The following is a 12,436-nucleotide window of genomic DNA, read 5'->3' as shown; positions in this document are numbered from 1 at the left end:
ACACAGAGGTGGAGAACTCAAACGGGTTCGGGGAGGAAATCCACTCCGTCCGGCGCCGCGAGGTCTGCTGGCTGCCGCACCTGAAGACCCAAAGTCCGCTGTGGAAACCCAGCCAAGGCGAAGTAACATCAGCCAGGCTGGCGGTGCGTTCAGGCACGGCGCAAACGAGGAGGAAATGGGAGCTCCCTGCACTGTCAGCGACTCGGAAAGCTATTTTTAGATTATTTGGCACAGAGCCGGTTCGAAGGCCCAAACAGAGTATTGTGTTAGATAATATCACGTAGTAAATATCTGATATTCATTTGATAATTTTTATGTTATTTATGGCCAGAGGTGGAAAGAGAAGTTAAAAAAATTAAACAAAGTCAAATCGCTGAACAAGTAGTGACTTGAATCGTGATTATAATCTAAAAAATCAGACTTTCATCGAAAAATTTGGACATTCATCTCAGGATTCTGACGTTTCCTTAGAATTATGACTTTAATCTTAGAATTCTGACATTTCTCTCATGATTCTGACTTCAATCTAAAATTTGGGAATTTAATCTCAGAATTCTGACTTTTGTTTTCTTAGAATTCTGATTTGCATCTAAAGATTCCGAGTTTAATCTCAAAATTCAGACTTTCATCTGAAACATCAGACTTCTGAGACATTTGTCTCAGAAGTCTGATGTTTTTGCCTCATCTGACTTTAATCTAAAAATTGGGACTTCAATCTCAGAAAACTTTCACCACAAACTTCTGACTTTAATCTGGAAATCCAGATGTTAATCTCAGAATTTTGACTCTTTTTCAGAATTCTGAAATTAATCAGTTATTTGATCTCAAAATTGAAAATGCGGACTTTAACTTGAGAATTCAGAATTTTTCTCAGAATTCTATTTTTAATCTCATCTTGTCCTGCTGTAGAAAAGACTCCCCTACAACATGACACTGCCACCACCGTGCTTCATCATAGGAGAGTTGAGTTCAGGTCGATATGCAGCGCTTACCGTCCGTTTTATTTAGCGTTATCGGTTAGAAAGCCTCATTTTGGACAAATGTGACCAAACTACCTTCCTCCTAACGTGGTCAAATTCTGTAAGATTTCACTTGTAGTAACATTTTCTCAGAATAATGGAAGAACTGAGAGTTAATAAAGTTTCACTATTGGGGATTAAATCAAAGAAACATTTTATTAGTCAATCATTTTAAATTTTATAGATGCAAGAGGTAAAATGTTCATGCAAAGCTACAAAATATGCCGAAATCAGTTGGCATTTTAAAAAAAATATTAAATTTTGATTAATGAACCAAAAATATCTGATAAAGGTTTCAGACAGATGCATTTTAGATCTCTTTCAAAGAAAAAAACCATTGCAGTTTATATTTTAGTGATAAAATCAATTCATGCATTTAAATACCTGCCTTATTCTCCCCAACAAAACATGCAAACACTTTTGCTGAAGTTGTTATAAATAGAACCTGTGGTGACTCCGGCACCGTGCCCAGTTCAAGGTATGTAATTATTCCTACTGTCCCTGAACGCATCAGCTGGTCTCAACGGTGACAGACGTGTTGTGCGGTGAGTCACAGCTGACTCAGAGTTTCGTGTCCCGCCCACACAACACGGGGGCAGCCAATAGCGGCTGCGCGGAAGCGCGCACAGTGGTGAGCAGTCACGCAGCCTACCGCACGGTTCCTCTTCCTCTGTGCGTGGGAGCGTGGGGGGAGAGCCGCGGGGGGCGCTGTCCGGAAGCCATGCCGAATAAAGAAAGAGACGAACTCTGAGAAAATACGTAGTAAACATGATTTATTTTAAAACACGAGAAACGAAATAAATAAATCGTTAATAATATAGATGTAAAAAAAAGAAGTAGCAGCTAAATTTGTATATTTGTAAATTCAGGTAAAATCTGAAAGAAAAACTGTTAAATCTGGGGAAATCCTTTATGGACAGATCATTAAATTAAATACAGAGTACAAGAAGTATGATGACCAGTTATTGGTAGTGACTAGTTACACTTTCTAAAGTAAGTTTTTTTGGGGGAAAAGTAATTTTATTTGTATTTTTACTACTACTTTTTAGTTTTACTTGTGTAATTTTATTTTGAAGTGTTGCTACTGATGAGTAACTTCACTGAATGAAGAAAAAGCTTGATTATAGTTTTTAGTTTACATTCGAGTCCTGATTTATATTTGATTTTCTACTGAATCGAACTGAATTGGATAAATATTAATTTCTTTCTGATTTCTTCGTTTTGTAATTATGATATTTATATTAAATATGTTCATTTCTGTCTTTAAATTATCAGAATTTCCGCATAACTTTATATTTGGTCTATTTGATTATGTAATTTTTAAATATGAAATGACTGATTTTATGATCAGTTACTTGGTGTTTAATTACAACTAAACTGTGATTAAAATGACAATTTAGTTAGCTCGCAAAATTTAGAACTAATATTTCATCTTTTTAGATTATACCTGAACATAAAGGTTGAGAAATGCAAATTATTACATTAAATTATATGTTTTTTTATGTGTATTGGAGGCTGCTGGAACGGACGTGTTCTGGATTGCTCTGCCCTCTAGTGTTGGGCACGGGAACTGCAACAGAAGTTCCTCCAAACAACAACTGTTTTCCGTATTCACTTATTTTCTCTTAAAGGTTTAAAAACTCGGTGATTTAACCCATCCAAGTTTTTTTGTTGTTGTTGTTATTGTTCCGCGTGTGTTCACCATCTAACCCAGTTGTTACGGTTTTTATTCGAATCCTAAATTTCGGCAAATGATGTTGCAGCAAGTATAAAAAATAAAAGACAAAGTATCAAAGATTAATAAATAAAAAAAATATCCATCAATAGTCATTTCCGTGTCTCTGTCCGAAAGCCAGGTTTCTGAAAACGCCAGTAAACGTGAGTCTGTGACTTTTTGTTGAAATCGTACTTGTGCTGCGGAGAGATTGCGAGAGGCTCACATTTTCCCGTTTTGTCCTGCTGCTCCCTCGTGTGGCGAAAGACTGAAACTACACCTAAAACCGCAAGCAAAATATCTGATAAATTCAAAACTTAACTTTAATTTGTAGATTTCAGCCTGCAGAATCGGACCGATGCTGATATTTAACATCAGCCAATACAGATGCTAATGTCCATCAATTTAATAAAATCAGTTAGAGATAATAAGGAAGACATCATATAGGAGTTATGAACGTCAAAATATAAATTCTGCAGTATCTTTTACTAAAAAGTGTACATTTCTACATATTTCCCGAAATAGTCACTATGTCCTAATATAAAACAGATAAGCTGAGAAAAAAAATAGCTTTCTTCCAGTTCTAACTAGAAACAACCAATCAGAGTCAGGAGGCGGGTTTTAGCGCTGTCAATCATCCTGTATGCGGCACTCTCAGCAGCTAGCATAGCATGTTCTGAATGCCTAAGTTAGTCAGTATGGTGGATAAACGGTTTTCCGGTAATGGTAAGTTGTTTCTCCTACATTAGCATATTTAGCAAGTACATATGGATGATTGAGAGCGCTAAGACCTGCCTACTGGCTCTGATTGGTTGGTTTCAGTCGGAAGCGGTGCATTTCTTTAGGGGGCTATAAAAGCCCATAGCTCTCAAATTATCTGTCTTATGTCCCATCAGAACATAGAGATGGTTTTCATATTGTACTCAAATAAGAGTAGTTACACTTCAGCATATTTTCACTCAAGTAAAAGACACCCAAGAAATGCATCAAATGATCATTTAATATTAAAAAGAAAAAAATATCATCAAATGGACCAAATTATGAAGTTAAGTGGAATTGTTGGTATTTTAAACTCAAAAATGACACACGTTTCTATTTATGTAATATAAAGAAACAAAATCAGGCAAAAACAAAAAGTTTCCAAATCAGTTTCTTTCAATAAAAAAAACTTTAACAAAAACTGCAGGTGTGTCTTTGGTTAAAACGTGTTAAAACATTCAGTGGGTAAAGAATCCAGATATTGTACTCAAGTAAAAGTAAAAACTTATGAATGCAAATGTATATTTTTGATAAAAGTTACGCGTAAGGAAATAAAAAGATGTCAAAGTGAACATATGTCCAAGCTCCTGGGTGCGTTCTGGGCTTGGCTCCACCCGCTGCGCTCTAAACCCATTAAAGCTCCTTAAGTTCGACAGTTTTGCCTCTGAGTCAGACCAAGATGAGCTTCGGGGACCGCCACACCGTGTCGTCCTACCGCAAGATCTTCGGAGATTCTCCCCGCTTCCCGACCTCTGCGTCCCGCATGGGCAGCGCGGCCCCTCGGCCCTCCACGGGGCCCAGAGCCACGGCCGCGCCGCGCCACGGCGCATCCTCCGTGGGGATGTACAGACGCCACGGTCGGTCCTCCGCCCCGTTCTCTCTGGTTCCGACCGGTTCTTTCGATTTGAGTCAAACCTCTGTGGTCAACAATGAATTCAAAGTGATCAGAACCAACGAGAAGGAGCAGCTGCAGGTTTGTGGGACTAAAATGAGCCAATGTTGGAAATTAAATCTGCTGAAGTTTAGTAGATATTATGAATTTAAGGCTCAGACCTTAATTACCTAATTTATGGAAAAGAAAAAACAAGATTTTTCATCACTGATACTGGAAAATCTTCCTAAAATGCCATAAACTTCTTTAATATGGAGGATCAAAAGTGCCAAATTACTGTTGATCAGGAAGTAATTCACAAAAAATATTTGTAACTATGGAAACAAATACATTAAATAGATCATTCACAAAATTTACTACAAATGATTATTTGAAAATTGTACTGTTAAAGGCTATATTATTTTTTTACCAACTAATTTCTGTATTAAATTCTTTCAAGATTGGTCGTGAATATTACCACTGTGACATCACTAAATATTGCAATAACTGCTCGTTTCCTAATTTAACTTTGAAATTATTATAGTTACTCAATCATATAAATAACTAATTAAATATATTTAATTAGACATTTTTTGGTGTGTTTCCAAAAAACGCTAACATTTAGTTATATTGCAAGTATTTATATATTTACGTATTAAATTGAGGCACTTTTGGTTTTTGATTCAAACACAAATCTATGAAATAAAGAAAGAATACTGAAAAAATTATATTTACTTTCAACATGTATTGAATACAGTAAATTTTATAAACCATTAATGTACTTATTTTCATATTTACAAAAAAAATATTTTGTAATATGGTACTTTTGGTCTTCCATATATTCGCTTTTATAGTAATAATCAATGTGGTATTGTTTTGAAGCCACAATTCCTGGATGTTTCATGTCATTGAGTCAAACTTCAGTTCTTCTGTATATCAACAAACACTGCAGAAAATCTACAACAGAATGGCTGGAAAATAAAACAATCAGCAATGGCTTAGTCAAAGTCCACACTGTTGGAAATGCTCTGGTGGACAAGGGCTGAAAATATTTAGTGGATTAATCATTATTAACCAATTATTAAAATAATTAACTGGAGTATAGAGACTAAAAAAGGAAATTTGTTGAAAAAACAACACTGAGCAGAAATTTTGCAAAAATTGATCAAAAAATACATCAATTTTGCATTTAAGATAAAAATTGCTTGCAAATTTCCTCTATCCAGAACTTCTCAAATGGGATAGTTATATCTACACCTGACAAATTCTGTGAAAAGTATTATTTTATCTGCAAATGCATCCTTTTCTACAAATGATCAAGCATATTCTAACGGAATGTATGGAGCTAAATTAGTCTCAAAAATATTCACACCACCAGCAACAAGATGCGTATGTCAAAGTTGACAGATCCATCCACAGCTGGCTATTCGTGCACAGGTTTCTCGATTTCTATACAATATTACTACTTGTGCAGTTTGAAACGTGGAAATTTGACTGACAGTTTACACACATGTGAATGTTGCGATATGTATTCATGCAGTGTGTTGTACACATTTGTGAATTATTTTGTACACTTACACATTTTTTTGTACGCTTGTGGATGTTATCTTACAAATCTTGCATGCACGGGGAACTCTTTTTGAGACTAATTTAGCTCCATCGCATGCTATGCTATTGCATTTTAAGCAATAAAATATTAGTTTTCTAATTTATTTTTTTAACATTGTATGAAAGAAGCTTAAGTAGTTAATTTTTTATACAGTATCTCCATTAATAGTTATAATTTTAAAAGAATCAAGTTATTGAACCCTAGTGGGACATTAAAAGTGCATTTCTTAGCTAGATGACAAACAAAATTCTCTGATAAAATTGATAAATCATTACATGAGGAAGAAAAAAAAATGTTTCTATTTCTGACTGGCAGACAGAGAAGCTAAAACAGATTTGTACCTTTGAAACTCATGCACCATGAAGCCAATCTGTCCAAAAGTTTATCTTACAGCGTCAAGGATGTGCCCAGAGATAATACATTAGGCTCAGTAATCCCATCTTATTCTGCTTCCTGGCAAAGCGAGTTAATTGGTTCCCGTAATGTCCTTTGTCTCCCATCAGTTCCGTCTCTGCGGGCAGGGCCGACCCAAACCTTTTTTTGGGCCCTGGGCAGCTTCTCATACGGGACCCCCATACAATGAAGTCAACATTAAATACTTCATGCTATCATTAGCATTATTTATAATTAGCTTTCGTTATACCAGGGTCATTATGACTACTGATTTTAACCTCACAGCAGTAGCAAATGAACAAAATATATATTTTTATTGTGAAATGCAGCATGGTGTTAAAGTGTACGGTATTATTTTAAGTATTTGAAAGAAATATATGTTGATAAACACTGAATTTAGAGTAAACAAGTTTGATATTTTTTATTTTTGTTTTTATTATTATTGGAGCCTTGCAACAGAATTTTGCTCTCAAAGCCAAAGGCAACTCAAAATGCTTATACATGTAAAAACCAAAATGCATTTAAAAAAAACAGCAAAAGAAGAAATTGAACAAAAAAAAAATTGTCAGACAATAATAATCTGTCCATATCTGTCATATATTTTCCCATTAGTGGCAGCAATATTTTTAGGATAAAGAAATGTCAAAAAAGAAAAAAAAAAATCCAATTTTTTTTCTTGTAACCTTGGTGCTCTTGGGGGCCCCCTGGTGGAGTGGAAACCCTAAGCAGCTGCGTAACTCGTAATTAAAATCACCCAAATCTTAACAGAATCACTTGTTTGAATATTCTGTAGTTTTTCTCTCATAAAAAGTGTTAATTTGATTGTGAACAAGCCTTTGTGTCACCGTTCAGGGTCTGAATGACCGCTTCGCCATGTTCATCGATAAAGTCCGGTATCTGGAGCAGCAGAACAAAGTCCTGGAGACGGAGCTGGTGAGCCTCCGGCAGAAACACAGCGAGCCTTCCCGCGTCGAGCTTCTCTACCAGCAGGAGATGAGAGACCTGCGCTCCCAACTGGACGAGCTGAACCGGGACAAGAACCGAATCCTGATCGACAGGAATAACATGGAGGACGAGCTGCAGGTGACACCAGATCAGGGACTCTTCGGCACTTCTGCTCTAAAAAACTGCAAAACAAACAGTTTTACAGTTTTTTTTTTTGTTTGTTTAAATCAAACATTAAAATCGCTTACAAAAAAAATTAGTCAATCCTCTTTTATGTAAATGTTTTATGTTTTTCTAAGTTTTAAAATTCCAAAGAAATAAAATTGCAATTCTTAAAAAAATAACCACAAATTTCCTAGACCACAAATTTGATAGTATATATTCCCTATCAAATTTAATTGAAATGAACATTTGGGCCAATATCGATATCCGATATCAATATTGCAGTTACTGCCGATAACCAGTACTTACCGATACTTTACATATTTCTCTACCTTTCAAAGTTAAAGCACATATAACGTAATTAATCTGATTAAATTTGCTGTACTGTTGTCAAACGCATAATATTGCCCCTTAAACTTTTTTCTCAATTTCTTTCTAAAAAAAAAAAAGAGAGATTATAAATTATAAATTACAAAAAATATTTGCAAAAGTTGATAATGTTTCATAGAAACCCAAGTAGTCCATTGTTTGTTTTTTTCCTTAAACCTGGAAATTTTATGTATTTTCTAGATTTCAAAAGACCTGCTGCGCAGGTCATATATATATATATATATATATATATATATATATATATATATATATATATACATATATGTCTAAAAAAATTAATCACATATTTTTGAAATCTAGAAAATACATGATTATATATATATATATATATATATATATATATATATATATATATATATATATATATATATATATATATATATATATATATTGTGGTAGATGTAGCAATACCAAGTGATTGCAACATCAGGAAAAAGGAGCACGAGAAACTGGAGAAATACCAGGGCCTCAGGGAAGAACTGGAGAGGGCCTGGAAGGTGAAGACCACAGTGGTGCCTGTGGTCATCGGGGCCCTCGGGGCAGTAACCCCCAAACTGGAGCAGTGGCTACAACAGATCCCAGGAACAACATCAGACATCTCAGTCCAGAAATGTGCAGTCCTTGGCACAGCCAAGATACTGCGCAGAACCCTCAAGCTCCCAGGCCTCTGGTAGGACCCGAGCTCAGAGGATAAGAACCACCCGCGGTGGTTGTATATATATATATATATATATATATATATATATTTGTTGTGCTTCCTAAACTTTTTTCTGGACTGGTTTGGCCCCCACTATGGAAATTTTCTGGGAGCGCCCCTGTCTTTGGTTTGTAAAGGTTGCAGACACTAGATGAAGTTAATCTTCAGGTTAATGTAAATTCAACCCAGGACCAAAACTCTCCATGTGTTTCCATTTTCAGAAGCTGAGTGTGAAGTTCGATGAAGAGGCGAGGGCGCGGGAGGAAGCCGAGCAAACCCTTCGGTCCTACAGGAAGGATGTTGATGACGCGACGGCGGTCCGCCTGGACCTGGAGCGGCGCGTCGAGTCACTGTCGGATGAAATCTCCTTCCTGAAGAAAGTGCATGAAGAGGAAATCGAGGAGCTGAGCAACATGATGGAGGCGCAGCAGGTCTCCGTGGAGATGGATCTCGCCAAACCAGACCTCACCTCAGCTCTGAAGGAGATCCGCAGCCAGTACGAGTCCATTGCCTCCAAAAACCTGCAGTCGGCTGAGGAGTGGTACAAGAGCAAGTTTGCGAGCCTGAGTGAGCAGGCGACCCGGAGCAACGAGGCAATGAGGGCCAGCAGGGAAGAGATCAACGAGTTCAGGAGGCAGCTGCAGTCCAAGACGGTGGAGATAGAGACCCTGAGGGGCGCCAACGAGTCTCTGGAGAGGCAGATGGGCGAGATGGAGGACACGCACAATGCTGAGGTCACAGCCATGCAGGCGAGTAGTTCAGGTTCTCGCCCTACGTCAGCACAACGTTTGGGATTTAGTTTGTATAAGTTCTTTATTGTTACTCAACAGAATCCCTTCATGTTTTAAGGTGAAACTTTAGAACCTTTCAAAACTCAACTTCCCAGAATTCTTGGGCCTCAATTTTACAAGTTTACTATCCCTTAATGTTTAAATAACTGACAGAAAAATCCATCCATCCGTCCATCCGTCCGTCCGTCCGTCCATCCATCGGTTCTTCCACCCAGGCATCCATTCATTCATCCATCCATTGGTTTGTTCCATCCATTCATCCATTGGTTGGTCCATCCATCCATAGACAGTTTAACCAAAACTGTATTATATGTTTGTAAAATAACTTATTTTACAGAAGCAATTGAACAACCCGTCCTACTTTAAGAAATTTATATTATCTTTGACTAGCAGGTAAACTGTCTTAAACAGTGATAAGGCTAGAAGCACTGCTTAGTCGTGTTATGAGCTGAAAACCGATTGAAAAGTTTGAGGCCAATGTTGACAAAACCATTATCAACATTAGCTTTGTCACAAGATCATTTTCATCATCCTGGAAAAACCCACAAGAAAAATATTTATGGCGAGGGCGGCGGTTCGTAGTTTGCATAATGTTGTGACAACCAACCTGTTCAATCAAATATGTACTTTTAAAATATCAAAGAAAATCAGTTCATAAACAATCAAGTTTTCTCGACTGTTTCTGCAGTACAATGAGAAAAGAGAACGTCCTGGCAGTAAACGTCTGATTATGGTTCAACGTTGGGCTAAGACGCGATCCTTGGGTTTTCTAGGCGTGTGAGACTGAGATGACTGAAGTGACTCTTCGTGTCTATTGGATTAATCTCCAACCTGCTATATATGGAAAAGCCATCTGGTTTTCGCTAGCTTCTTACAGGGGTGAAAGGTTAAGCCTCGAAGACAAAAAGGAAATCCTCTATGAACTCTAGGAGACTTCTTTAAAAGCATCACAAAGCTTCAACAGCTGTAGAGACTTTCAGACACTATACATAATGAACTTTGTAACAGACTTGTGGTAACTATGTATAGAATGATACAGAATTGAACTGATGTGAAGAAGATTGAACTACTTTCTCCTTTGGGACAGGACACCATTAGCCACCTGGACAGTGAGCTGAGGAACCTGAAGACTGAGATGGCTCAGCACCTGAGGGAGTACCAAGACCTGCTCAATGTCAAGATGGCTCTGGATATCGAGATCGCCGCCTACAGGTGCTAATCTAAAGAAAATGCTGGAGATCTCTAAAAAGTTAATTGCGCTAACACTAAGCTGCTAATCATAGACATTAGTTCCACTAAAGAACCACATAGTACTTAGCAGAAGGTAATGCACTAACTTCAATTCAAAGTATCTTCAAAGACAACAACCCTCAAGCACCAACTTAAATCTGACATTATAATTCACATGTTCTACAAAACCACTAGATATTGTATTTATGATTATCTCTTAAGAGCATGAATATACAGTAAATGACCAAAAACCAAAACCTCTCTACATATGTTGGAGTTTATTCAACTGAAAGTTTACAGATAGGTAAAATCAGAGCTTTAAATTCATCTTCTAAATGTTTTCTAAGTGGAAAAATTAGCTACACCACCAGCAGATTAGATAAATGGTGAAAATCAAGCCTGGTTTAGACGTTCTGTGACGTTTCGGTGATTATTTAGATAGACGGGAACCACATTTTTCTGATTTTTATTTTTTGAAAATATGCTGAGGTGGTAACAAGTGGAGGAGAAGTGATAATACAGGCATTTTCTCCAGTCAAAATGGAGAAATTGACTACAAGGAGTCAAATTAAGCAATTAGTTTTACAAACTAAAATGTTAAGTTTTAACATATGTTTCTCTCTACATTTGTTTTTGTTTTGCTTCTGTTAGAAAACTATTGGAGGGAGAAGAGACCCACTTCAACTCTGGGATGTTATTTGGCACCGCTAGCTACAGCTACCAAGCCCGAAGCTCCACCGAATCGTACAAAAGCAGCCAGAGGGAGAAAGGAGGAGCCATGAAGGAAAGCTTCAAGGACATCAGCGAGGACAAAGAAGAGGCAGACATCAACTCCAACAACTGAACACAAGCAGGGGAGAAATTACACCCAATCATGAGCATCAAAGCTGTGACATAGGGTTAAACTATTGTGCAACTTTAAAACAAAACCTGGGTGCACAAGTTTGAATTGATCAAATGTTTCTTAGGTGGTTTAGTCTTGACATCGCCATTTTTGTAGTTCTTTTTTATAGTTCTGGTTGGATAATTGACCATTCATCTTGGAATAATTAGCATTTTGGGATCAATATTAAGGTATTTTCCTGTTTTAAACCCATAAATTCTACCTGAAGTGATATAATACCCTTTAAATAAGAAAGTAACTAAGTATCTAATGTGAATGCATATTATATATACACACACACTTTTTTTTTAGGATTCTTGACTAAACAAAATCAAAAAATAAAAGAAGCCAAACTTCACCAAACCTGCAAAGTTGGGTAATTATTTGTTTTCCTTCTGATTCCTGTTTGTTGATGGAACGTATTAAATACATCTCAATCCAAAGGTCTGCCTTGTGCCACCTGTTGCTGATTGCTTAACTAATTTCTAAATCGTAGATTGCCTACCTCAGACAGTTGTTCCTGGAACAATCTGAATAGTTTTGACTCCATATATTTTTCTGGCAATGTTGGGCAGAATAGTTTAAACTGATTTTAAACCTCCATTATGTTTAGAGACTTTTCTAGAGACAAAAACAAACACAATTGACCAAAACTAAGCTTTTCAGAAGCTTGCAAAAACAAAGTAATTTTGCTGCAGCTTTGAAACATCTGGTGGACAAACATAAAACTGCATTTTAAACCTGAAGTTGAATACCAGTCCTTACAAAAACGTCAGTTTTTAATTCACTTTAAACTAATTTAAGAAACTCAGACCATAATTCAAAGTCTACCTTAAATTAAATATTCCCCTCTGCTATAGTCATTTAAAAGACAAAATGGCTGTTAAATGTACAAGACACAAAATTTCCCTTGAATAAATATTTAAGTCAATAAATCTAAACTTGCATTCAATCATTTCAAAAAATAAATAAC

At 36.6% G+C, this 12,436-nt stretch overlaps 2 protein-coding genes across 2 annotated transcripts in view; one reads left to right on the top strand and one right to left on the bottom strand.

Moving 5' to 3' along the window:
• Window positions 1–49, bottom strand: part of sertad2b (SERTA domain containing 2b) — a 43,948-nt gene extending 43,899 nt beyond the window's left edge. Inside the window, exon 1 of the mRNA XM_055029568.1 lies at window positions 1–49. This exon is cut by the window's left edge and continues 40 nt beyond it. The gene's annotated coding sequence lies outside the window, so the exon portion shown is untranslated.
• A 4,122-nt stretch (window positions 50–4,171) lies between these two features.
• On the top strand, window positions 4,172–12,302 carry LOC129359722 (alpha-internexin-like). The gene is made up of 5 exons (XM_055029558.1): window positions 4,172–4,465; window positions 7,218–7,448; window positions 8,781–9,308; window positions 10,438–10,562; window positions 11,232–12,302. Exons 1-5 carry the CDS (start codon window positions 4,172–4,174, stop codon window positions 11,422–11,424), a joined length of 1,371 nt encoding a protein of 456 aa, XP_054885533.1. The 3' UTR covers window positions 11,425–12,302.
• The last annotated feature ends 134 nt before the right edge of the window (window positions 12,303–12,436 follow it).

The sequence above is a fragment of the Poeciliopsis prolifica genome, unplaced genomic scaffold, assembly GCF_027474105.1.
Source record: "Poeciliopsis prolifica strain line A6 unplaced genomic scaffold, Auburn_PproV2 SCAFFOLD005, whole genome shotgun sequence".
Lineage (NCBI taxonomy): Eukaryota > Metazoa > Chordata > Actinopteri > Cyprinodontiformes > Poeciliidae > Poeciliopsis > Poeciliopsis prolifica.
Note: the sequence above shows the minus strand (reverse complement) of the source record. Positions and strands in the feature narration are given on the sequence as shown.

Excerpts from the sequence above, each read along its gene's own strand:
- LOC129359722 (XM_055029558.1), top strand. The coding sequence starts at position 4,172 with ATGAGCTTCGGGGACCGCCACACCGTGTCGTCCTACCGCAAGATCTTC. Across the intron at positions 7,449-8,780 it reads ACATGGAGGACGAGCTGCAG|AAGCTGAGTGTGAAGTTCGA; the intron begins GTGACACCAGAT and ends TTCCATTTTCAG. Across the intron at positions 10,563-11,231 it reads ATCGAGATCGCCGCCTACAG|AAAACTATTGGAGGGAGAAG; the intron begins GTGCTAATCTAA and ends TGCTTCTGTTAG.